This window comes from Sorex araneus, chromosome 5 (assembly GCF_027595985.1).
Source record: "Sorex araneus isolate mSorAra2 chromosome 5, mSorAra2.pri, whole genome shotgun sequence".
Taxonomy (NCBI): Eukaryota; Metazoa; Chordata; class Mammalia; order Eulipotyphla; family Soricidae; genus Sorex; species Sorex araneus.
Genome location: NC_073306.1, coordinates 111,837,210 through 111,864,910, shown reverse-complemented (window position 1 = coordinate 111,864,910; position 27,701 = coordinate 111,837,210). Strand labels below are relative to the sequence as shown.

The window sequence follows — 27,701 nt, the reverse complement described above, 5'->3', positions numbered from 1 at the left end:
CAGTTTATTCCTTCCTCAAATTCAATATTAGATTAGAATTGTAGAAGCTTTGTAAACCATTTGGAATTTCACTGTTTGTCTCCTTTAAATATGCATTTTATTTCTTGTCTTTCTAATGAAATTGGAATATGTCAGCTAGTTCCTATTTCTTCTCATGCCAAAGAGTGTGGGTAAGGGAAGGCAGTGCGTGCCTCCCTGGGAGCCTGGACCCAGACCAGGCTGTGTCTCATACTTGCTGTGTGATCTCAGGGGCTGCCTGGCACTTGCGTGGACAGGAGGCCATAGTGGGTCCAAGAAGAAACACCACCTGGGCGAGTGCTGGGAGCTACTGAGCACTGAGAAAGGGAAGACGTGGATGCATGTAGCAATCTTCACAAAGTTGCCTCTGTGGGATGTAAGCGGGGTGGGGAGCATACTTTTGGATCTTTCCTTGTCTTTGTTCCTGAGTCCCATCTGCCTATGTGGTCCTGGGAAGGAGGTATATAGGAATCAGAAACAGGTCAGAAACTTGATTCTTTGATTCACTAACATTCATGGAAAGGTGAAGGAGTCCAAGGCAAAATGAAATGTGAGATACAAACATCTCAGACCCTTCCCCGTCCCGTGAGACAGCAAGAGGAAGATGCTAGAGAAACCTCCAGAGAGAAGCCTCTGCTTTCTGCCCAAAGCCACACCTTATAGGAAACTGCCTGCAGCCTTGGTGGGGCTGACTGGACAGATAAGTAGGCATGAGGTTTGGCAAGCTTGAGTGTGGATGTAAAATGTCAAAAAGACAGATGAACAGCAGAGATCTAGAGTTCAAATCAAGAAGCTTCGGAACAGCAGAACTTCGGGGCTGGAAAGAAGACAGCAGCCTTGTATCCCTTATAGCCAGCCCAGGTCTGTCACAGCTCAGGGACACTAGCAGCGTGTCAGCTGGGGAATCAGCCCAGAGGGGACAGCGCACATCCAGACAATCTCATCCCATCTCACCTCTCTCTGCGCAGCCAACTCAGTCAACACCATGACAGCTGCCTGCAACAGAGTTGGGTCTTAGAAAGCAGGTGTGTCTGCCAGAGAAGTATGGGAATGCAGGAAGCGGATTTCTCAGGAGGACTTGTTTTTATTACACTGAGATAAAAGAAGGCTGCACATGTAGATCATGGCCCCACTCATGAAACTGGAGAGTCAGGGGTAACTAGATTGTACAGGGCTAGGAGAACCAGTAAAGGGAGTTTGGATTTAATTTAGTTGGCAAAAGGAATAGGGGGACATTGAATGTTTTATAAGCAGGGAAGGCACATACACAGATCAGTACTTTAGAAAGATTAATTTGGCACTGAAGATAAGCTGATTGACAGTAGATTCAGTTTAATCATAAGAGATATATTTAAAAGAACATAACTCACTAATTGCTGGATTTTGTTTGTTTTGAACCTGCTTACAATTTGACTGAGTTTTAAAAATTGGTGTAAAAATTTTTAATTTTTTCACAGTCAATAAATATCACCTTAGATCATCTACATTTTTATTATTTTTAATGTAATATTTAAGGGAAAAGAAAGATTTGCTTTTAATCGGAGAAATATTTAATTTCCCTAAAGCTACTATCTTTCTTATCAATTCCTATTTGTTTCCTGTGAATTTTTTTGTTTTTAATTTGTTTTTTTGTTTTGTTTTTGGGCCACATGTGATCAGAGCTTATTCCTGGCTCTGCACTTAGGGATCACTTTTGGTGGGGCTCAGGGAAACTTATGGGGTACTACTGGGGATCAAACCAGGGGGATCACATGCAGGAGAAGCACCCTACTCACTGTACTATAGCCTTAGCAATCTGAATTTTTAAGGTGGCTTTGCCTTCCTTTTTCAGTGGAGACTAAAATATTTTGAAAACAAGAGGATAAATAAACATCAGGGAAATCATACATTATGGAATAATTGGAATAGCTGTACTCCTCTCTAATTATTTCTGAAAAATATATTTATTTTGGCATAAACCATGGGCAAGAAGACTTCTTGGACCTAAGGGTACTCTTGTCTTCAAGTTGGATTGGACCTGAGTCTTCTAAGGCAGAGAGAGGAGAAAGGAAAAAACAAACTGACAGAAAAAGAATGAAAAATCAAAAGGATGATTGCACTGCTCTTACTCATATGACCCACAATTGTTCTAAACTCCCTACTTATTAATTTATTTAATCTTCACAGTAACCAATCTAATAATATATCCATTTGACAGAAGAAACAGAGAGATGAAGTTCTTTGTCCAAGGTTATGCAGCTAACAGTGAGCAGTTAGATCAGTTTGGGGAATAAGTTGGCGAAGATTGTCCTGGCTTTGTTCAAGAGATGTGTGTGTGTGGTGGCGGGTGGGGGGGGAGATTTTAACTTAAATACTTTCACAAAATGTCTTTTAGACTTGTGATTACATGAAAACATTGTGATTACATGAGAATAAGGGATGGCATTTGGCCCTTGGAGAAGCAGAGCCCTTTCCTCTGTGTGGTGGCCGCTCCCCTGTACCCAGAACCCAGCAAGGCAGACGCTATGCTGGAGTAGGGCTTGCTATTTCCTAGCATTTCACTAGGGTGGGATTCTCAGAACTGAGGGCCCCCGGGAGAAAGCAGAGATTTACATGAGAGGAGTACCCCATCATGTTCATCTCAAGATGCTACAGGCGAGAGTGGCACACCCACCCCTTTTCTGCTCAGAAGTTAAGATGTGAAATGGAAGAATTGATCAATTCTTCAGGATTGTTATAGGAGCTAAATGTTCAAAATCACTTCCACTTGAGTTAGACAACAGATGGGTTTATTGTAATGGAACAGGCAACAAACAATATTTGAAATTGTAGATGTAATTGCAGGTCTTGCTGGAAGATCATCACCCTGGGTAAGCTCACCTCATTCCAAATGAGACCCAGATCCCCAGCTGGGCATGGCCCTTTTCTCCATGAAAGTGGGAAATTTTGATCTTCTCTTCTCCATTTCCTATGCCTGAAATTAGCTGGGATATGCAGGGGGCCTTAGTACTTATTTGTTGAATAAACAAGATAGCACAGCGGGTAGGGCGTTTGCCTTGCACATGGCTGACCCGGGTTCTATTCCTCCATCCCTCTTGGAGAGCCTGACAAGCTACTGAGAGTATCCAACCCGAACAGCAGAGTTTGGCAAGCTACCTGTGACATATTTGATATGCCAAAAACAGTAACAACAAGTCTCGCAATGGAGATGTTGCTGGTGCCCGCTCGAGCAAAGCGATGAACAACGGGACAACAATGCTATAATTCCAAAATTACTCAGTTAAAAATTCCTGTGTATTGTAACCCTCCCTCACTACTTCCACTCTTCATATGCCCACTTTTTTTGATGTGGCTAGAATTGAATTCCTAGAGGGGTGATAACTGAGAAATTTGGCAGTTGAGAGGTTACTCCTCAGAGTGCAGTGACCATGCAGTAACTATCAAACCCAGGCCTCCTGCATGCAAGTCTGGGCTTCAGTATCTTGAGTCATCTCCCTTTTCCTAAGAAAATCAACCTCATAATTACAAAATTGTACACTTTGTATTGTTTAAAATAAATAATAAATAATCCTACAACTTCAGCTATTTGAGGAAAATTTCTGGCTAGGGAAAAAATGAAACAAGTTCCTCCCTGTATTTTATAAGATGGTCTAAGCAAATAGAACTCTGAGACATGAAGGAAATATTACCCCCCAAAAAAAGATAACCACAATTTATATAAATATAAAGTAACAAGTTTCCAATTTCCCCATTTTCCCATAATAGGCATATCTCATTTTTATAATTGGAAAATAAATTTCTGGAAATGAAGCCCCACTCACCTGATTCACACTGACCTCTTTCTGCAGGAGGAGCAGCTCTGGATCTGAAAGCCTGCCCTCCCAAACCTTTTCGCTGGATCCTCGATATGACCTGGTTGAATCTTGTAGAGCTGAGTAAACTCCCGCAGTTTGCAGAAATTATGAACCAGGTAAGTAAGGTCTGAATAGAAATGCAGACTAGTAGTGGGGGAGAGAGTAACAGGGCATGCACCTGAGCCAGGTCACTGGCACCCCAGGACGTCTTGAACACTATCAGGTGCGTCCTGGAAGCCCCCCGCACCACCAGTGTGACCCAGGGGATCCCCAGGCAATGCAGGTCGAAGCAGCACTGCCTCCTCTGGCATTAGCAGAGTCGCTGTGTGATTGGCTGAGTGTTGCTGGGATTGGGGATCCCTGCGCACTACTTACGATCCACCCCTGAGAAAAGTACAGATCTGTGAATTCAAATATACTTGAACTTTTCACTGGGTCCTTGTGACCATTCCTCCACCCCAAGGAAGCCACACAATGGTGTCCTTGTCAGACACCAGGCTTATAGGAAAGAGTCTGACAAGGACTCAAAGACAGGTATGTATATAGATACAAGTGACCACCTTCCCCCAGTGCAAATCTGGGTCATATGTGATGTCTTGAGTTGCTTACGAAAATGGGGTACCCTTCTGATGTGAATCTGTAAATGTTTTTACACTTTTACTTCAGCTCTGTCAAATAACTTGTGCAAATTTGAATTTGAGGATGAATTTTTTAAATTTCTTAAAAAATACATCAATATAATGAAGATAAGAAGTTAAGGCACTTACCTTGCACACAGCAGATGCATATTATATTCCCAGGTTCACAAATGGTTTCTCCAGCACCCTCCAGAGCACAGAGCCAGTAGTAAACCCTGAGCACAGTATTCCCCAGCCCCTCTCCCAACCCCAGTCCAAAGTGATCCTTCATTATTTTCTCTCTCAATGCTTTCTTTCTACGGGGGAGCAGCAGCAGCAGCTGCACCCACTTGGCATCCGCCATCTTCTAGAACTCACAACCCAGAGGTCTGAGCTTGCAGTGATGTGGCGCGCAAGAAATCATGGGATGGGGGTGTTACCGGAACACTCTCCGCCCAGATGAGATCTGGAGCAGCCACGCATGACACGGCCCCTCTGCTCCTTAAAGCCTATGATCCAGGAGGTCTACTAACACATTTTGGCACCCCACGGCTCCTTATAGAAATGCATCTAGACTGTGAACTGAACTGAAATAACAGAAATCCAAACCCGTGTGGCCATGACAGCAGCCGCACAAGCTCATATAATCTTCATTCTCAGCAATGGAAAACAAATTATCAAATGATGCCTTTTCAGCAGGTTTGATTGTTACGGGAAAATTCCAAATAATAATAGTGAGTTCTCTATTGAAATATTGAATGTATTCAAAGTATAGAGAGAATAAAGTGAAGATCATTAGCCACTCAGGTGGGGGGTGCTGTGTAAGGGGAGTATATTGGAGTTCTTGGTGGGGGAACATGTGCACTGGTGAAGGGACAGGGGTTTGATCATTATATGATTGAGAATCAAACCTGAAAGCCTTGTAACTTTTGTCACAGTGATTCAAGAATTTAAAACAAAAACAAAAACACAAAGTGATCCTTCCCTTCCTCTCTTATCAGAGTATTATATTATCTGAGTTTAGTGGTATTTCTGAAGCTTAATCAGATGCTTTACTTCTTTGCCCATGATTGGATCAGAGTCAGCTATATGAAGCCCCTGGGTTCTATTTGTAGTGGATAGTGTGATCTGTATTGCAGTATAGCCACAGAAAAGAACCCAAACCCAAGTTAAAAAACAATGTGGCTTGGTCTTACCAAGTAAGACTAGTTTGGAGACCAAGCTTTCAAATCCTATGCCCACTTCCAACAGGTTAAATCCCCATTGACCGAAGGATAAGTATTATTGTTTGTCTCTTAGAAGAAAGTGTGTGAAGATTGTTGTACCTCACCCTGGAGCAATTAAACCCTGCTATAAAGACTACTAACATGTTGTTACAGGGTTAGCCTTGTGTAACAACAAAACATTAAAAAATAATGTTTTAATCGAGATTGGCTGCCTTCTACTTTATACCCCATCCAATGTTGTGTGCATCCTGGTACATCAGTGGTAGAGGGTATGAGATGTTGCATGGCCACATTCACATTCATGGCCATGTGCTCCAGGAATTCTGAAATTTTGAATGGAGTTAAATTTTTAACTGGATAGTGACTTTGGAGTCCGGAATCATCTCTGAAGCTTGTTGATCTCTTTTGAAATTCATTTATGAGTCTCTGAATCATGTTAATGAGATTATTCGGCACCAGAAACAGTTCATGGGCATGAACTGCCAGGCTCCCAGAAGAACAGGGGCAAGAGAGTAGATCACCCATCCCTGACTCTGTGAGAGCCTGGAGATTCCAGTAACAAAACCTGCATACCTCAGTTTTTCAACAGATTCGTTACTGGATAAGGCTCATCCTGAGCCTGTGGAGTCCGACTGTGAGCATGGCAGCAATTGGGTTCTGGAGGTTTTTGGCTGCCGGAACTCTGCTTGGGTGGGTGGTGGGCTCACCTGACCCCCTGGAGTGCTCCAGATGAATCTTTGTCAATTTAACTCTAGAACTTGTGGAGAATCTGGTCACTACTCCTGCTACTGTGGAATGAGTACTTTGTTATGACATTATACATGTAAGGGAAGGTTTATTGACCTCTCTTTATAGATGAAGAAACTGAGGTGCAAACATTTTAAGAATACCTGACAGGAGGACTCAGAGTTCATAAGTGTCGCTGCTGTCATTGACCTCATGCTCTTTCCCTGGCACTAAGTTCTTTCTCTTCCACTCCTCTGACACCATTGGGTAGGTCTGAAGTGAAAGGAAGATCATTCTCAGAAAGCTTCCTGGGGAGACCCTCAGTTAAGTCTCTCTGTGGGAAGGAAGAAGATTAATTACCCAGTTTATTTTGTTTCATAAATGAAAATAAACATTAGTTTCAGCAGCCAAAGATATATTATAAGGATTAGAGCACATACCTTGCATGCTCTCCACCTGAGTTTGATTCTGGCACTACATGGGTCCCTGAGCTCTGTTGAGTTTGGCCTTACTGCTGGGTATAGTCCTGGAAGCTCCCCGGTACTTGCTGGGTTACCCAGAGAGTCCCTGAAAGGCCCTCGCAGCCTCGTGTTCTCAGGCTCCCACACAGACTGCTGGCTTTGTTGACTAGGTATCACCAGGAGGCAACATAAGGACTCCAGCACACTGCGTCGAAGACTGACCCCACCACCAAAATTAAGAAAAAATACTTTCAAAGGGCCAACGTTTTTCAAAGTTTTAAAAAATATACTCTCAACCAGATATTACAGATTGGAAGTAATTTCTTTTTCCTCTTTTTTTTTGATTTTTTTTTGGGGGGCGTCACACCTGGCAATGCACAGGGGTTACTCCTGGCTCTGCACTCAGGAATCACCCCTGGCGGTGCTCAGGGGACCACATGGGATGCTGGGAATTGAACCCGGGTCAGCCGCCTGTAAGGCAAACACCCTACCTGCTGTGCTATTGCTCCAGCCCTGGAAGTAATTTTTTAGTTGAAAATTTACTTTCAGTTAGGTGGAACTGTCCATTTCCTGAAAAGTGGTTTGTGTTAGGGGGGATCGAGAAAAGGTGTGAGTGGCTGGAAAGCATTCCATTTCCGTCATATGTGCAGTGCACCCCAGTAGCTTTAGTGTGGGGGAGTCTGAAAACAGGCTCAACAACAAAAGGCCAGCAGAAACAATCTCCCATCGCTGGCTCCCTCTGCCCTCAGCCCACTAAGTGAAGACCTGCAGGGGGCGCTGTAGTCAGGAGCATGCAGGTACACGCATCTGCAGCAACCTCCAGCCCCACTGTAGTCAAGGAGACAATGACAGTTGTGAAGCATTTTAGAAACCCTCATCCTCACTCAGTATCCTGAGTACGGAAACCAAAGCGGCAAAGTTGCAAAGCAACTGCCTCCCTCTTGCTCTCTGTCTGCCGCCGGCTCGCCTGTCTCCCTCTCCTTCCTTCTGCTTCCCTCCACTCCCAACACACATCCCACAGTGAATAATTCACATGGTGTGGACTTCGGACAGTTATTTAGCCTTCCTATGCCTCAGTAAATAGCAGGCATAATAGAGCTAGGAGTAGAACCCTCCCATCTGCATTTTTAAGTAGTTAAGTATGTAAGTCTTTTCTCAATGCTATTAGCATTTACCTCTGCCTCGTGAATGTGCTTACCAGCGCAGTGTAATAGCAGTCTGATAGTTGCTGAGGGGCGGTGACAGGCTCACAGCGTTTCACTTTTGTAGTTTGTGTTGACAGTGCTTGGACTTTGGGAGCACCTTTTAATACCCAGAAGACCTGCAGTTCAATCCCTGTTTCTGGAAGAACAGGTGTTTGAGGCCAGCTTGTGGAGGCACTCAAAACTTCTGTGCCAGGGCATCTCCAGAAAAATAACAGTTTTGATTTTGTCATTTAGAAGTTTGGATATAAGAGCGCTCTGTGTCAGTGGCTCCCAGATGGGGGCCACTTTGGGCCACACCCCACGTGTGTGACAATGTCTGGAGTTCCTTTTGGATGATCTTGCTGTGCTGAGGGATCCAGCTCTCATGAAGTGGGCAGAGGGCAGGGATGCTGCCAAACACCACCATGCACTCCCATGGCCCTCAAAATAAGTGAGCTTGCAAACCTCAGTCTGATTTCTAGACCAACAACTCTGTATAATTGATACAGGACGCTAATTTCAGTGAATAATGTAGAAGAGTAAAGGAAAGCTGAAAGGGAATAATAATAGCCACATTATGAGTCACTGATTCTGAAGAGAAATGCAAACTGTGTGGTTATGTCTGAAAATTTATCTGCCAATAAATACTGACCCCCAAAGGTTACTCAGAACTAATCTGATGTGTTCCATTTTATCTTCCTGGTTTGCTAATTGGCCTTTTCTTTTCCAGATAGCTCGTAATGAGAAGGGGTGGAAAATATGGTTTGATAAAGATGCGCCAGAGGAGGAAATTATCCCCGATGGATACAATGACTCACTAGATACCTGCCATAAGCTTTTACTTATCAGGTGAGAATATGTATTATCAGACCTAGATGATCACTCATTGCATTTTTAAATTACAGATCTTACCTCAATGAGTTTATTTCACCGAGTCCCAGGATTATTGTAAAAATTGTATGTGTTTCAAAATTGCAATTGAGGCCACAATAATTTATTCCTTGTCAAGCAAACCAAAAGGAAAATTATGGAAGAGAATGGTATATTTTGATAATGTATTAATGACAGTGCTTTTAGCAAAAAGAAAGAAGAATAATGTGCTTTCATTACTTACTTTGTTTATCATTTTCTTTTGAGTGAATCATTTATTGTTGAATTTTCTTAAATAGATCTCAGAAAGTTACAAGGCAATTTGTTTATGTATTGAAACTCAATTTTATCTGAGGAAAGCAAGGCTATAGCACTATCAAAATGAATATATGCTATTAAAATGAATCAAAAGTTTGAAATTGATGTGAAGGAAGCCCATTCCCTTCTTTTCACTTTTCACTTTTAATGTTTCTTAATATCTCACAGTTTAAAGAAATCTCTCACTTCCTCCTTCTCTCCTCTCCCTCTATGTATATGTGACTGGTGGACTAGGTAGAAGAGTGAAGTTGAAACAGACTTAACATGAATCTGTAGGCTCATGTTGGAGCAGTTGTGTCTTTCCTAAAGTCATACCCGAGTCAGCACTTCTAAAAAACAGTTGTATGCTGGATGTCACACCTATTCTTTTTGTTTGTTTTGAGCCATGCCTCGAGATGCTCAGGAGATACTCCTGGCTCTTCACTCAGAAATTACCTCTGTAAGTGCCCATAGACGCATGTGGTATGCTGGGGATCAAGCCTCAGTTGGCTTCATGCAAGGCAAGAGCTCTACCTGCTGTTTTATCTCTCCAGCTCTAACAGTCACTGAGAAAGATCAGTCATGGTAACCACATGGTCTGCAGAGTATGCAAGGAGAACTGTTTTTGGAATGGGCATTTCTCCCTTACCCTTAACATGAATCTATATCAAGTGAATGTAGTTAATTTACTAACAATTAGGAACCGATAGAACTTGCAATCAAAAATAGCAAATAGCAAATAACAAATGACATTTCTCTGTGTGTTACTGTGTGCAGAAACTACTGCAACATAGGACACATCAATACGAAGTGAAATGTGGATAATCAACCAACTGCTGATACCCCAATCCTCCTCTTAAAAAGGGCAGAGATTTAGAGAGGGTGGTGGGTTGACCCAGACCCACCACGTACTGGAACTGTCTCAGGACATCTCCCTTTGGGCCACAGTTGATTTCCTAGCACTTAGAACAGGGTCTGACATGTAGTTGGTATCCAATAAATCATTTGTAAAAGAATTAATGTGAATGTGCTGCTGTATCAGTTTGAATGTTCTTACCTGAATTTTTATAAATCAATTACTAGGGGCAATAGCAAATAAAGCACATTGGTGTTGCTTATTTAAAATAATTAAAGATCCAGAATGGTTACTGTTGCTTCTGAAAATGAGACATTTCAATCAACTGGCTTCTAAGATTCCTTCTGGAAAAAAAAAAACAGAACTGACTCTAATCACTCTGATCCTTTGCTAGGAGCCAAGACCACGTGATTAAATTTGCACTCATCAGGAACAGAAAATAGAAAACCTTTGTAAGGGGGATACTTCTTACATCTCTATCTGTATTCAAAGCATTTGCTTTTTGTCTTCTCTTTTATGTGTTCTTTATGTGTTAAGAATTAGATGGGATGAAAAATGAGCACACTGATTTTTTTTCTCCTCTAACTCGTACACATGTCTAGGTCTTGGTGTCCAGATCGTACTGTTTTTCAAGCAAGAAAGTATATTGCAGACTCTTTAGAAGAGAAGTACACAGAACCAGTTATCTTAAATCTGGAGAAAACTTGGGAAGAAAGTGACACACGAACACCTCTGATATGTTTCCTGTCCATGGGGTCTGATCCTACCATTCAAATCGATGCATTAGCCAAGAAACTGAAGCTAGGTATGTATAAAAGAAATTTAGCAAAACCTCCATATTTTTGCCTTTCATAGTTTCTTGACCCCGCGCCTGGCTGTCTTCCCCGGGGCTCCTCGGAGGGGGTGGGTTTCAGTTTCCCTCCCAACCTTGAGCAGAGCCCTCGCGGCCGAAGACCTCCGGAGCCAGCCCAGCCACAGCCATGCTCAAGGCCCCTCTCCACATGTTTGGATGAGCCTCACACATGAAAAAAATGGCAGAGGAACCCAGGTGTGTGGGACCTGGGGCTGAGACCTCCAAGCCTGCTCATATCAGGACTGGGCCTCTACTGCCCAGAGTCCCCATTTTCCAGTAGCTAGGGGGTCACACCCAGGGACTGCCCCCGGCCAGTCTGCCCCCGGCCAGACTGCACCATGTAATCCCACCAATGGCCAACATCCAGAGACTATATATCCAGAGACTATATATCCAGAGACTATAAAACCAAGCTCCCAGAAGCAACATCTTATAGCCTAGTTCTCCCTCTCAGAGAACCTGGCAAGCTACTGAGAGTTTCCCGTTCACATGGTAGAGCCTCGCAAACTCCCGTTGGCATATTCATATGCCAAAACCAGTAACAATGATAGGTAGGTCTCATTTCTCTGACCCTGAAAGAGCCTCCAATGCAGCACCATTGGAAAGGATGAGTAAAGAGAAGCTTCTAAAATCTCAGGGCTAGGTCGAATGGAGACATTACTGAAACTGCTCAAGAAATTTGATGATACATGGGATGATGATGATAATGATGATGATGATGATAGTTTCATAACTTATTATGATAAATATAACTAGAAGACCAAGACAGAAAAAGTGCAATTATTTCTCTTTCCTTCCTTTCAGATCTTCTAAAGCAAAGATGTATAATGTAGATAATTTATGCAGAGGGGAATATGCTCATCTACTTCGTGCAATTTTTTCATTACAAGTAGATGAGCATACATAGATAATAGATAAGCAAAAGTAAATGTACAGAAGCAAATTTTATTTCCATGTCTATGTAGAATGGCAAGTCTATTTTGTCAAAAATTGAAAAATTATAACCCTTATTGTAATGCCTAGTAATTGATGATTCATGCTTTTGTTCATCACTTTCTGTACACAATGTGCTATATTTAGGGAGTACAGAAACAGATGCAACAAATTTGGTAAAGATGACATGTAAACACATAATTGAGATGACCAGACAATTATGTAGATAATACACCTGACTACATGGGGTAAAGGAGAAGGCATCACACTAAAGATATTTTGAGTAGGATTTAAAGAAAAATAAATTAAAATTTGCTATTTGAGTTGACAGGAGATAGAAGGAATTTTTTTCAGGGGCAGTTATTACAAGCATTTTAGATGTGAGAACAGTGATGACTTAGTGGCACTAAAGGATAGGGACCAGAATCTTGAGAGATAATAGCAGGGTTAAGGCACTTGTCTTGCAAGGGGGCCGACTCCGGTTTGATCCCTACCTAGCACTGCTGGGAATGACCCCTGTGAGTAGATCCAGGAGTGGGCACTGTGCACCACAGGTGTGCACCTTTAGGTAAAATAAAGATCAGGGACCTGCATGACAAAGGGCACATCTTGGAAGAATTGGACCATATTCTTATAGGTGGCTGTTTAGATAAGGGCTGTTTAGCCACTCTTCCTATTCTGAAAATCCGAGACTATTGAAATTAACTCAGTGGGATCTTCCTGGATTAATTCATTTGTCTTCTTTATAAGTATCATAAAAAGTGATTGTGAATCAGTAAGCTACCTTATAAAACTTTCACTGAGCTTACTATATATACATATGTTACTAGCATAAAAGTGATATAAAATAGATTCAATCATCTCCACTATTTGCAATATGTCCCTCACAATTAGTTACTGTAAGCCATTAATTGAGGCCTCTGTTCTCTCCCTCTTTTCTCATATTGAGCCCATGTTCAAAATTGGCTCTGGGTTCAAGGAATCACTTTCATCTCTCTGAACATTATTACAAATGCAAAGAGCTCTGTGGTTCTATTGGTAATTGCTTCTGCTTGAGTCGCATTAACTAAAAAGCAGACAGTTCTGCTCTGGTATTTGCTACAACATGCCACTCACGTGCGTTGGTTTTAAAAGTGTTACCTCATAACAAGAACTATGAGAGGGCTTGGAAAGAGGACATTTTCTTAGAAAGGTATAATTTTTCTGTATAGATAAGAGTATTCACTAAATTTCCATGTCACGTACTACCTCAAAATTGCTGCTGGCTATATAACTCAAAGGGGGCAGACTCAGGTTTCCCCCAATCCCTCAGCACAACATGGTCCCCCAAGCACTATTGGGAAGAGACTCCAGAGCACCCAGCGAGAGTAGCGACCAAGCAGCACTGGGTGTGGGCCAATCTTGAAATCCAATGGTTTTCTGAGACAGCTGCAGGGTGTTGTGGTCAACATCTGGAGATATGGCCGAAGAGCTCAAAAATGACAGACAGAATTCCAACCTTTCCCAGGGCTTCCAGATCCCACTCAGTGGTCTGGGTTTTTCGTCCCTTCTCTCTTCCTTTTTTTATGAACACTTGCTGACAGTTGTTTGAGGCATGAGAATAAATCCATTAAGTGCCTGTAGGAAAAGGATATATAAATTTTCTTACCACAGGTTACGTCTGATGCCTGCCACACTCTGTGGAGAGCAATGTAGAGCATTCGACCTCTGTCCAGAAGCACTGGATGTCTAGACAAGGTGGTGGAATGAAAGCATGTAGCAGAGAAACTTACTTGGGTTTTAGGGGAAAAGAATTCACCAAGGAAAGAAAAGTTTTAAAATAAACCCCAAAGCAAATGAAATAAGAAAACAACAAGCCAGATGTACAAGGATGGGAACAAGAAAATTAATATGAGCACATTTATAGAGAAAAAATTGATTGGCAAGAGAATAATCTACATTGTGAAAAAATAGAACATTTGTGTAAAAAATTCACAACTTTACAAGGAAAACTTTCTCAGAAAAGGTCGAAAAACCTAAATACTCCTATAGTCAGGGTGGGGAAAATTAGAAATTTTAAATTAATTACTTTAACATTGCATTCTTTCTTCCAGTTTTTCTAAATACCACATACAAGTTATATCTTCATATATATACATATATACCATCCTGTGTTTATCCTTCTTCTTCTGGCTTACTTCATTTAGCATGATGTCTTCCATTTCCATCCATGTTGCAATGAATTGCATGATTTTATCATTCTATACAGCTGTGTAGTATTCCATTTTGCCCAGATCAACCCTGCCCCAGAGTTAAAGAAAGAGGAGGAAAAAAGAAGTAGAGAAAGAGTGGAGAGGGAGGAGAGACAAGATGAGAGCCAATGAGGACTGGGTCAGGGGATTCAGTTACAAAGGAGGTGTTAAGGAATGATAGAGCCAAATACCCAAACCACAGAACAACACTGAAATCTAGAGACCCAAACTTGAACAACTGAACTCAGAAAGGTGCCTGTCAAGCCTGTCAAGACTGCAGGCTGGGAGGCTGTGGGAGGGCCTGGGAACACTGGTGGAAGGAGGCTGACACTGGTGATGGATCGCTGCTGCAGCATTAGATGTCTAAGACTCAACTATGAATAACTTTGTAAATCATGGCGCTTTAATAAAAATTTTTTAAATTCCAGTAGAGGCATGGTTAAGTAGAAATTTGATCATGAGCAACTTTGCAACTGCAACTGTGTATCTCATGGTGATTCGATAAAAATAAATAAATAAATAAATAACAGATTTTTAAAAACTTGACATACTCTGTAGTTCATCTCAGAACATAGGAAAGAGGGTACGTTTTCATCTTTATTTTAAGGTCATAACATTATCCTGAAATAAAAAAAAACAATCCCAAATAGTAACACGAAAGAAAGAAAACCCTATCAGATGGGGATATTGCTCAAAAGAAAACATGTAAGAGGACCTAAATTGATCCCTGATAATCACCCCCACATACACACACATACATCCATAAATAAAACCACAATTGGATCTTAATTTCACTGTAGATGTCAGAATCTTAAGTAAACTGCAAGGAAAATCTTCGAAGTAGCTTGGGGACTGAGGATAGCACAGTGGGTGAGGTGTCTTACACATGCACAACCTTGGATATAATCCCTTGAGCTCTGCCAAAAATAATCCCTAAGTGCAAACCAAAAAATAACGTGCCAGCTTTCATGTTTGAGATTCAGCCATACAATGATCGAACACCCATCCCTCCACCAGTGCACACTTTCCACCGCCAGTATCCCTAGTATATCACCTTCCACCCCATCCCAGTGCTCACCCTGCCTCCATGGCAGACAATTTCCCCAACACTCTTTCTCTACTTTGGGAACATTATACTTTGCCCAAATTTTCCCACCACCATTCAAGAGTGCCTGCCAGGGGCAGATGCTAGATAATTTATTTTCCATTGCTCAGGACTGGAGCGATAGCACAGTGGGTAGGGCGTTTGCCTTGCACACAGCTGACCCAGATTCAATTCCTCGGAGAGCCCGGCAAACTACCAAGAGTATTCCACCCACACGCAGAGCCTGGCAAGTTACCCGTGGCGTATTCAATATGCCAAAAACAGTCATAACAAGTCTCACAATGGAGATGTTACTGCTGCCCACTCGAGCAAAATGATGAACAACGGGACTATGAACAGCAGGGAAATTAAGGATCTCGTCACAATAACTAAGCTGAAATACACATTATGGAAGTCCAACATGTATATTTGGCTTTCGAAAGTTGAGATAGAAAATATTTTATTAATATGATGGTAAACATGAATTTCAACTATCAGCATTGTACTTCTTGGTGAATAGTAGAGACATGCCCATTTCCACTGGGAACAAGATCAATATGTTGTATCACCACTGTTGTTTGGGTATTGCTGGAGAAGACAGTAAACACAGTGCAAGGATCATAAATAAAAGATAAAATTACTGGAAGAAGCAACAAAAAGGTGGTGTTAAACTCAGACAGTGCAATCATTTAAGAAATAAATGAACCACCTGAAAAACTACTAGCTTTTACAGGGTGTTTCAATAAGGCAACTGGTCACAAAATAAATAATAATAATAAATTGATGGAGCACTCTTGGAAAATAAAATGTAAAAATCCCATTTGTTCTAGAAATTAAAATAAAACAAGAATAATTTTTAACACTCATTAGAATAATATGATAAAACTTTCTTAGAAACATAAAGGTAGAATAGAATAAATGGAGAGTTAAATCACACTTCAGTATCAAGACTCAATATTATAAAAATGTCAATAGTTTCTAAATGAATCTATAAATTGAATGCAAGCCTAATTGAAATTTTCACTGTACTTTTTTCTAATAGGATAGCAAAAGGAGCTTTGATCAGTACAATAAATGGATGAGAATAGCCAAGAAGTCTGAAAAAGGGAAAAGAATTAATGCAGAACCAGCCCCATAAGATTTTAAAAACCATGAAGTGACAATAATTTATTCCATGGGGAGTTGCCACCAAGTAGATAAACAGATCAATAAAGCAAAATGAAAGACCCAAGTTAGACTCTAGGATATAAAATAGCTTAGACTATGATCAAATTCACACTTCACATCAGTGGAGGAAAAATAGATTAGTCAATAAACAGTGTTGGGGTAGTAGACTCACTTCAGAAGGAAGTAAAAATTCAACTTCATCTGAAATGCCGAAGTAATTTGAGGTTGATTAAGGTTTTAAATGGTTTAAACTAAAAGAAGAAGAGGAAGAAGATATAAAGAAGAAGGAGGAGGAGGAGAAAGAAGAGGAGGAGGTGAAGGAGGAGGAGGAGGAGACGCAGACAGAGGAGAGGAGGACGAGGAGGAGGAGGAGGAAGTGGGCAGAAGGAGGAGGAGGAGGAGGAGGAGATGGAGGAAGAAGAAGAGATCCCCTCAAACTCTGCCCATGTGCCTGGGGTTCACAGCACTACAGGACCTAAGCAGCTGCTCATCCTGGGGCCCCAGCTTTGAATGTAAGATCCGATAGTCTGGGAATTACTGCGGGTGACTTCAGACCCTGAGCATCAGTTGGAAACCCACCTCAAAAGAATGCACTGAGTGTATTGTTCAGTTGGCTAAGATTTTCTGGTTGATGGTACAGGAGTCCATAACCAGTGAGACAAGATAAATAAAATTTATTTATTGTATTTTAGTGTGTTTGCCTTGAATGTGGCTGACCTGGGTTCAATTCCTGTATTCCTCTCGGAGAGCCCAGCAAGCTACCGAGAGTATCCCACCCACATGGCAGAGCCTGGCAAGATACCCATGGCGTATTTGATATGCCAAAAACAGTAACAACAAGTCTCACAATGGAGATGTAACTGGTACCTGCTCGAGCAAATTGATCAACAATGGGATGACAGTGCTACAGTGCTACAGCTTAGAGTTCATCCGTTCAATGTATTTGTATGGCAGGACACTCTGCCTGGGATATTTGACCCTAGACTCCTTGCTTCCCTGTAGGCAACCAGTAATGTTCTGGGCTTTCTCCCTTCTCCTCACTCTGGGTTCCCAGGTGATTATTTGATATGAGCACCAGTGTCTCTGTAAGTTCACCTGTGGTTCTGGCCTACCTCAAGTTCCGTCTTAGAACAATGGCAAGCAGAACCTCCAGCCTTGAAGAATAAAGACAATCTTATCTTCAAAAAAGAAATCTAGAAAATATCAAGGAGGTTTCTAAAATCAAAACCGAGAACCGTTTAAAAATCTTTCCTGGACCAGAGATAGCTTCAAGGGTGGAGCACGGGTGGGAGAGCAGTTTCCATTCTCCGCACTGCACAGTCCCTGAGCACCCCCAGAGTGACCCTCTAAACAAAGAGCACTGCTGAATGTGGTGCCCTGACAAAACAAACTCTTCTTTCCCCCATACCTGTAGTTGCCTTTCCTGCCTTGTTATAGCTTCTGTCAACATGACCCGGAGGCCTCACCTGGTTGATAGCCAAGACTCCTTCTTAGATGCCATGAGGGAGCAAGATTGTGGCCACCTAAAAGTAAGGGTTTTGGTTTTTTATTCTAATCTCATTTTGAAATTCCTGTTTGATAAGAGCAAACTTTCTCTTATGTTACAGAATGTAGAACTATATCAATGGGGCAAGGACAAGAAGTGCATGCTCGGAAGCTGATTCAGGTGTCAATGCAGCAGGTGGGTGGAAAGGACCCATTCTCCTCCTGCATCCCTCTGGCAATCAGGAATGACAGGGGAATCATTTCCTGGGATACTTAATCTTTATTTTTCTTTTTTTTAGATGTCTTTGGAGCTAGCCTTTGAAGACTATTCACCTTTGATGGTGTATTTTATTTTATTTGGGCTAGGGGAGCCCACTTCTGGGCAGTATTCTGAGGCATTCCTAACATGGTATTCAGGAGTGACCCCTGGAAGTTCTAGGGGTACCATGTGATGCCAGGGATAAAATTGGGGTTAAGGGGCTTGATAGTATCACTTGAGAGTACAATGGATAGGGCATTTGCCTTGCATGTAGCTAACCTGGGCTCAATCCCTGGCACCCCATGTGGTCCCCTGAGCTCAGCAGAAATAATCCTGGTAAGGAGTACCTGGACTCCTGATATTTACTCCTGATCTTGCTCAAGTGTGCCCCCCAATTAAATGAACAAACCCTGGGCTTAACCACATGCAAAGCAAGGACCTTAAATCTACACCACCTCTGTGACTCCGAGACCAGTGAATTTTAAACCTCATGTTAGTTTGCTCTTGTCATCCCCACAGAAAGCTTTTTTCATTTTCTATTTATAGTCCATTTTATTTTCACAAAATATTTTTGACAATTTGACAAACTTTCTTGTTTCTGAGGATGCAGCCCCAGCAGTCTTGAAATTTTATGATCAATATAATATTAATAGGCAGTGCCTAAGATGTGAAAGATTGAAGCAGCCAAGTTTCAGTTTTGGTTAAAGCCAAATTTTCATTCTTTTCACTAATGCATGGTTTCAGGCAAATGAGAAATATCTGAGAGGGCTAGGTTTAAATATTGATAATGTTCTTTGTTGAAAATTGCAAGAATAGAATGTTGAGAAATGTTTTTCATCCTACCTAATAAATACACAGAACATTAGTTTTCTTGAAATTCTTTATAGATAGCAGTTTCAGCTATAACACAAAATTACACCATTTATAAAAATAAAATAAGAATTGTTTTCTTAAGCTTCTGATCTCATAATGTCCATAGGAATTTAGATGCTGCTTTTCCCTCAGAATTAATGGCTAGAGAGGGTTAATGGACTAAAACTCTGCTTGGGTCATCAAATTTTTGAGCTAGTCATTAATTCTCAAGTGCCTTAATCTTTATAATTTAATTAAATGCAATCATATATTGTACTCAATTGATATTTATCGAAGCAATTATACATAATTATTTTTTCACAGATCAAATGAGTCACTCTATTGCATGATTTGACAGCTTACCTTTGGTCCTTAAATAATTTTTTTAGTGTCAAGAATTAAGAAAAAATTTATTTAAATACTATAATCACATTAGTCTTCTCTAGAATACTAGCTTTCCCATGTCCTAATTATTGAGATGAGAGAGGTAACAATGGCGTCTTTATCTGTCATGAAAATCATAAACAGGTATAGCCACTTGCCACTCGTGAGACCCCAGGTTGAGGTTAAAGGTGACATGATGGAATTCGGAGTGGGTAGCCAGAAATTGGATTCATGAGGATACAAACCAACACTAACATTTGTTTTCTCTAAAAAAAAAATACTGCTTAAGTCAGTATGAACTGTATTTTCTGTTTCAGGGCAAAGCATAATACACACAGCCTAGCATATATTTATTGTATTCAATGTTTTGTGGCTGCAGTTGATTCAATTTCATTATGTAAGGGTATCAGGGTCTTGCAAGTTATTCTTCAACATTTTTACACCTGCAGACCAGAAGTAGGCCTTGGACCAGTGGTTGAAAACCAATCATCTAGCTCATTAGCTCTGTCTGTTCTCAAAGAAAAGTGGTTGTTAGGTCAAAATATTCTTATGTATTCCAATTGCACTTAATTCCTTTTGCGGTTTCATAATGGGGCAAGTGATGACAGAGGATGAAGTTTAGTAGCATATCACCGCAAGTCTCCAATTTTTTTTTTTGGCTTTTTTTGGGGGGGGGTCACACCTGGCAATGCACAGGGGCCACTCCTGGCTCTGCACTCAGGAATTACCCCTGGCGGTGCTCAGGGGACCATATGGGATGCTAGGAATCGAACCCGGGTCGGCCGTGTGCAAGGCAAACGCCCTGCCCGCTGTGCTATCTCTCCAGCCCCTCTCCAATATTTATGATCAGATGGCGATCACTTTACGACTATGATTGGCTTCCTTTGGGAAGGAAGGACAATTTTAAGTTACAAATCCCCAAATGCCCACTCCCACCAATAGATGGCGCACACACCATTCTTACGCAAGTCTGACTACTTGGCGCTTTGATTGCTGTTCCCTTCTGAGCCCGAGATGGCAAAATGCAAGCCATCTAATTTTAAGTGGTCGACTTTTACCAAAAACAGAAGAAATGATTGCATTGACATATGAATCATTTTATTAAAAATATGTGCTCAAAACACTTTTCAGATAAAACAAAAGCAAAGGCACACACACACACACACACACACACACACACACACACACACCTGTACATTGTTTTGTTAAAACCATAACAGTAAGGAGTTTCAGGAAATTAATGTGACATTTTTCACACAGGGTGGCTGGGTATTGCTGCAGAATTGTCACCTTGGCTTAGAATTCATGGAAGAACTGCTGGAGACATTAAGTATCACTGAAGCAAATGAAGACAGCTTCCGAGTATGGATAACGACTGAGCCCCATGACCGATTTCCAATCACACTGCTTCAGGTTTGCTACTTAGGAGCAGAGTATCTTTTGCTTGAGTGTTATACCAATGAATACGGCATCATTGGCTTTAGGAATGAATGAGAACATAATATCTTTTGGCTCCTAGAATGAATGAGTAGACTGCAAAATTTTATAGAACTCAAAATCTTGATAAAAAATCATCAAGACTGTGCAGTAAACATATGTACAGAAGAGTCATAAGACTTGGCAACGATTGATGAGATTTCAGCTCTGATCAATGTCATTAGTTTACACGGTGCCAAATTTCAGCCTACAGTTTATGTAACATAATAAGCATATTGTGGCTGATACATTATAATTTCTATTTTATTCCTTATAATCATTTATGAAAACAAGGCTGTTTGCTTTTTACAACAGACTTCCATCAAGTTCACTAATGAGCCACCTCAAGGTGTACGCGCAGGTTTGAAAAGAACGTTTGCTGGGATTAATCAAGACCTGCTGGATATCAGCAACTTGCCCATGTGGAAGCCGATGCTCTACACAGTAGCATTTTTACACTCCACTGTGCAGGTAACTTCTGAGTGTGCTTTGCACAGTAGGCGATGCTAATGACAGGGTGCAGCCCACCTAAGAGGGGTGCTTTCTGCTGCACCGTCCACTGTCCTTGTCCTGCTTTGCTTTCCCCTTCATTGCACTTTGCCGACCTGGCACAACATATGTTTGTTTCTATCCTTGAGGTGCCCTCCAGCCCTGTCCCCCTACCCTGGCCTTTAGCGTGAATGATTCTAGAGGGCAAAGACTGTCCTTTTGTAGCTGCTTAATCTCCCCATCACAGAAGCATTGAGGCATCACTGGAGATCAATAAATACTTGTGGGATGAGCAAACATATATAAATGGGGTTTCTGAGAATGCCCTTGCTAACCAATGTAAACCATCCTCGATGCTAACTACTAGAAAAAGATCATTTTTAAAAAAAGGCAATAGAGAGAGGGGGAGGGTGGGAGAGAGAGAGATAGAGAAGGAAAAGGAAAGAGAGAGGGAGAGGGGGAGAGAGAGAGAGAGAGGGAGAGGGAGAAAGAGAGAGAGAGGCGCACAGGGATTAAAGCACTTGCCTTGCATGCATTTGACCCAGGTTCCACCTGTGTCACCTCATACGGTCTCTTGAGCACTTCCAGGAGTAATCCCTGAGCACAGAGGCAGGAATAACCCCTAAGCACTGCTAGATGTGGTCCAAACCTCCTAGACACACACACACACACACACGCACGCACGCACGCACAAAGTTTTTAACGAGGAAATAGAAGCCCAGATAAATGGGTTTCATTCCCTAGACATAGATCTCGGGCTCACAGTCGGTCCGCACTGCTGCCTCCCGTATCTGGAGGTTTTGGCTTCCCTGCCACAGGCAAAAGCAGACGATTGGGCGGTGGTTCCTGTCTTACTCTGTTGTTGTCTCTTTGCCTTTAACATCAAAGTAATTACTCACTTAGTAATTTTATGGCCACCCAGAAACTTACCCGAAGTAGGCTTTTGTGTTGTTCTAGCTTGGGTCTGTATTTGAATTTTGTATTTTGTTGTATATTTGAAAACTTTTTAATTTGCCATACCCGACTCCCTTCTTGATTCCACAGAGTGATAAGGTGGTTCCTCGAATCTTTCTTCATTTCTTCCTTCCCCAAGGCTATAGTGTGGCTGAATGAATCATCCCTCTCCCCCCAGTGTCAGCTAGCTGTGCCCCTTGGTCAGAGCTTCACTGGATCATTGCCTCCCTGCCCAAAGATGGAGAGGAATTTAGTGCTCACCCTAGAAAATACTGGGAGTATTTTACCTCTGCTTCCTCTTAGCACCTTACCAAGTTCTACACTGCCCATCAGAAAGGGCTAAGTGATAAGAACAGCCTTATGTTTATCTGCTACTCCCAGCCCCCAACTCTCCAACTCAGTTTAAAATCAGCTTAAAAGCTTTTGGAGGTGGTTATTTTTATTAAGTTCCATTGTGGCCTTTGGATTGTGAACTGCAGCTCTCAGGGCATGGAAAGCTATTTCATACATTCTTATCTGGGAATTGTTCTCTTTGCTAGACCTTATCACACTTGAATATAAATATTGCTTTAACTTGTTATTTAATTCTCAGTGCACAAACAACATATTTTATAATTTGTTCCCAGTAGTGATGATTCAACTCTTCCAGGGTGCTTATCAGGGGGACCTGGTTGGAGGTAGTTTGCATCTAGTCAGTGCTGCAACCTGTGTTTTAAATTGCCATTATCCAAAAACTAAATAAAAGAGTAGTGGAACCATTGTCAAGTGATGTGGTTGAAGTGTGATTGTCTTTTTTTTTTGCTATTTGGGTTACACCCAGCATGCACAGGGGTCACTCTTGCTCTGCACTCAGGAATGACCCCTGGCAGTGCTCAGGGGATCATATGGGATGCTGGGAATCGAACCTGGGTCGGCAATGTGCAAGGCAAATGCCCTACCTGCTATGCTATCGCTCCAGCCCGAAGTGTGATGGTATTAAACACGATATTCATATGTTAAAGCACATATAAATACAAAACAAACAAAATAAACAAAACTCCACTGCTAAGACTACGAAATGAACATTTTCGTAATGTTTTCTGGGGGTGGGAGATGTTTAGCTCCAGTGTACTGAAACAAAATATGCTGGAGAATCAAGATGCCTGGATTTAAGTACTTGTAATAAAATTAAGTAGTTACATGAGGTTGGTTAAGTGAGGTCACAGTTAGGGACTCTTTCCATCTGTGCGTCGAGTATTGTCCCCGTTCTTTTATTCTTCAATTTCAGATGTTTATTGTGATAGTGCCTCAAAATTGTTTTATTATTTGCTTAGGATTGATCCAGTTTGATAGAAAAATCTAGAACTCATTAGGTCTAGAAAGCCTGGGCCAGCAACATCTGCTGCCCTGGGAGCTTTTAGAGAATGAACATCAGGTCCCAGCCTTGACCTGCTGATTTAGAATCTGCATTGTAAGATGAACCAGTGTTCATGTGTGCATTAAGGTTGGAGCGACAATTGCCCTGGCAATGCTGTTTCTGGATCGGACATATTATGACTTAACTTTCTCCTCCATTTTTCTTATGTTGAATATTACTATACTCAGTAATATAATCTGTTCATGGATTCCCCCAAAGTAGCCAACTATCCCTAGCTTTATGCAAACAGGACATCAACACATATATCTTTGCAGAGATTAAAAAAGAGAACAGAGAATTGGGTCATGCCACTTAATCATGGGCTTCTGAGCTGGGTAGGGTCAAGTTAAAGGCAGAACTTAGTGGGAACCCAGTGTGATTTCTTTTACTGAATTATGATTTGATCTCAGGCCATCACCCCTCCCTTCTCCAGGGCAGCTTGTATTGTGTAGATCCCATTCAGACTGCAAAGAAAGACATAGGAAGGAGGGTGGAAGACATTGAGCTGCTTAACTAAGAAGGAAGTAGTTCCTTGGGCGGTAAGAGGGTGCCCTGCGTGATGCCCTAGGACATGGCAGGGGTGCAAATGACAAATGCCCACAGAGCTCCCACCTGCCACACTCCCACACCTCTCTCCTGCCCCCCTGGAACTTGCCGACCAGGCTGAGCAGGAAGTGGCGGCAACCTTGGGCACCTGATAGCCCTCCTGCCCTCCCTGTGGGAGTCTTTCACTCCCAGAAACCCTGGTGTGTGCCCACGGGCTCCATCTGGTCATTGTTTCGTGGGAACATTTCAGCCTTCTATGGAAGGTGACTCATGAAGGGAGCTCTCTTCTGCCTTCAATACTATCTTGATGCTTTTCCAGAAGTCAGGCTTGAAATTTTTCGGATTTCAAAGCAAACTCAGGTCCACCCATCAGGATTTAAATTTAAATATACTTCTCTTCCTTCATACTCTTGGTCTGTTGAAACTCAGTGATTACACTGTAGTCTCCTCCCATTACCTCTTGCTAAAGTCAAAAGAGCACTTTTTGTATTTCTTTCCCCCACAGAGATGAGTGGGGTTTTTTCTTTGGACAGTACATGGGACCTAGTGAACATGGTCTCCAGCCATTGTCAGGACCCCCAATCTCGGGAAGGAAGGTAGTGAGGTGTGAGTGAGCAAACAAGTTTGTGTGTATGTGTGTGTGTATGTGTGTGTATGTGTGTGTGTAATCAGTCCTTTCAAAAGCTTTCCAAATGATTCCAGTGTGCAGCAAGTGTTGAAAATAGGGAGTCATTTTTGTATTCTATGCATGGTTCAGAATTTTTCTTCATACCACCTTGCCTTACAAGGAGACACTGATATTTACTAGCTCTTATACTGTGAGTTTTTTGAGGGCCTGAAGTGACAAATGGAAACTTGCAAATTTTACTATGGCTCTTACAAAAACTGAAATGCTGAATTAAAATATCAGGAGGGCCCAAAGGTCAGGTGTTGATTCAAAATAATATATTTAAGGTTATTGAATAAAAAGGCGTGATTTTAGAGTTTAAAATATCTTCAGAATAATTTAATAATGCAGCATGAACTTTGAAAAAAGATATTTTGTACTTTACTCTTTAGTGTTTCTCAGGGTTTCTGATCATTTCTTTTTTTATATAATTTATTTATTTTTTAATTGGTGAGTCACAGTGAGGGTACAGTTACAAATTCACACATTTTCGTGCTTGTTTTTACCTCATGCAGTGTTTGAGAGCCCATCCCTCCACCAGTGTCCATTCTCCACCACCAATGAACCCAGTATCCCTCAAACTCCCCTATCCCATCCCCCCACCCCGCTCCGCCTCTGTGGCAGAGCATTCCAATTTGTTCTCTCTCACTCATTTTGGGAGTTGTGGTTTGCAATAAGGGTATTGAGTGGCCATGATGTTCAGTCTCTAGTCTACTTTCAGCGTGAATCTCCCTCCCCACTCGGGATTTCCAATCACATTTTATTTGGTGTTCCCTTATCTATCTGGGATGACTTTCCCCCAGCGTGTGAGGCTAGCTTCCAAGCCATGGAGCCAACATCTTGGTATTATATATTACTATTCTTGAGTATTAGTCTCCTACTCTGCCATTTTATATTCCACAGATGAGTGCAATCTTTCTATGTCCGTCCCTCTCTTTCTGGCTCATTTCACTTATATGATACTGTTAGGGTCGGCAGATCTCTGCCCGGGGGAGGCTTGGAGAGACAAAAGAACAAAACCAAGACAACTCTTTCTGCAAATGCATGGGGTTTATTTAAGCCAATATAGCTATATTGGGACCTTCAATTGTGCCTCAATAGCGTGGCATAACTGAAGGCCCTGACCTCCAAAAAGCAGGCTGGGGGAGAAATGAAAATCTCACATATCAAAGGGAATCACATAGGTCACTTATTTTGCATATCTAAACATTTGTTGACAAATGAAAATCTCACATATCAAAGGGAATCACATCTATATATCAAAGGGGATATATTGGGGGAAAATTACATGTATTGAATCAAAGGAGAATCATACATATCAAAGAAAATCACAGGTATTGGATCAATAGGAAACCATAGGAAAACCATACAAAAGGGAAAACCACACCTATTTCACTTAATATGCTAATTTCAACATTTGTTGACCGTTCAGAGCAGATGTTTGTTTACAGTTCCTCGGGGCAGTTTGTTGGCCCATTTGGTGACAGAGTCCTGCCCAGCGGAAGGTCCTGAAGACATCTTTCAAAGCAGTCAAGTAGTTACAAAGGGCAACTTCAGCGGTTAACCCTTAACCTGCCCTTCAGTTCTTGACTCTTAACTTGCCCTCTTCTTCAATACTTTCCATGTTGATCCACTTATATGCAAAGTTCATGACTTCATCATTTCTAACAGCTGCATAGTATTCCATTGTATAGATGTACCAAGGTTTCTTTAACCAGTCATCTGTTCTGGGCACTAGGGTTTTTTCCAGGTTCTGGCTATTGTACACAGTGCCATGATGAACATATAAGTGCAGATGTCATTTTGACTATACTTTTTTGCTTCTCTGAGGTATATTCTTAGTAGGGGTAGCTGGGTCAAATGGGAGCTCAATTTCTAATTTTTTGAGAATCGTCCATATTGTTTTCCAGAAGGGCTGAAGCAGTCGGCATTTCCACCAGCAGTGTAGGAGGGTCCCTTTCTCCCCACATCCTGTCCAACAGCGGTTGCTTTTGTTCTTTTGGATATCTGCCATTCTCTGTGGTGTGAAGTGGTATCTCATGGTTGTTTTGATCTGCATCTCCCTGATGATTAGTGATGCAGAGCATTTTTTCATGTACCTTTTAGCCATTCATATCTCTTTCTTGGAAAAGTTTCTGTTCATTTCTTCGGCCCATTTTCTGATAGGGTTGGATGTTTTCTTCTTGTAGAGTTCAAATAGTGCTTTGTATACCCTTGATATCAATACTTTGTCGGATGGGTATTGGGTGAATATCCTTTCCCACTCTGTAGATTGCCTTTGTATTCTGATCCCTGTGTCTTTTGCGGTGCAGAAACTTCTTAGTTTAATGTAGTCCCATTTGTTTATCTCCGTTTTTACTTGATTGCTTAGTTCCCTGTCATCTTTGAAGATACCTTTATCTTCAATATCATGGAGGGTTTTGCCGACCTTGTCTTCAATGTACCTTATGGATTGTGGTCTGATGATGAGGTCTTTAATCCATTTTGATCTGATTTTTGTGCATGGTGTCAGGTCGAGGTCTAAGTCCATTCTTTTACATGTGGTTTTCCAGTTATGCCAGCACCATTTGTTGAAGAGGCTTTCCTTGCTCCACTTCACATTTCTTGCCCCCTTATCAAAGATTAGATGATCATACATTTGGGGTTGTGTGTTGGGATATTCCACTCTGTTCCATTGGTCTGCGGTTCTGCCTTTTTTCCAGTACCATGCTGTTTTAATTGTTACTGCTTTGTAGTAAAGTATAAGGTTGGGGAGGGTGATACCTCCCATCATCTTTTCCCCCAGATTGTTTTAGCTATCCGTGGGAGTTTATTGTTCCATATGAATTTCAAGATTG

At 41.6% G+C, this 27,701-nt stretch overlaps 1 protein-coding gene across 1 annotated transcript in view; it reads left to right on the top strand.

Annotated features, from left to right (window-relative positions):
- The window catches only part of DNAH8 (dynein axonemal heavy chain 8), a 414,847-nt gene that overhangs the window by 317,898 nt on the left and 69,248 nt on the right, over positions 1-27,701 (top strand). The window contains exons 80-85 of the mRNA XM_004619333.1: positions 3,846-3,967; positions 8,796-8,914; positions 10,691-10,893; positions 17,964-18,037; positions 20,597-20,749; positions 21,128-21,283. Of these exons, the coding sequence (XP_004619390.1) occupies positions 3,846-3,967; positions 8,796-8,914; positions 10,691-10,893; positions 17,964-18,037; positions 20,597-20,749; positions 21,128-21,283 (827 nt within the window). The remainder of the gene's footprint in view (positions 1-3,845; positions 3,968-8,795; positions 8,915-10,690; positions 10,894-17,963; positions 18,038-20,596; positions 20,750-21,127; positions 21,284-27,701) is intronic.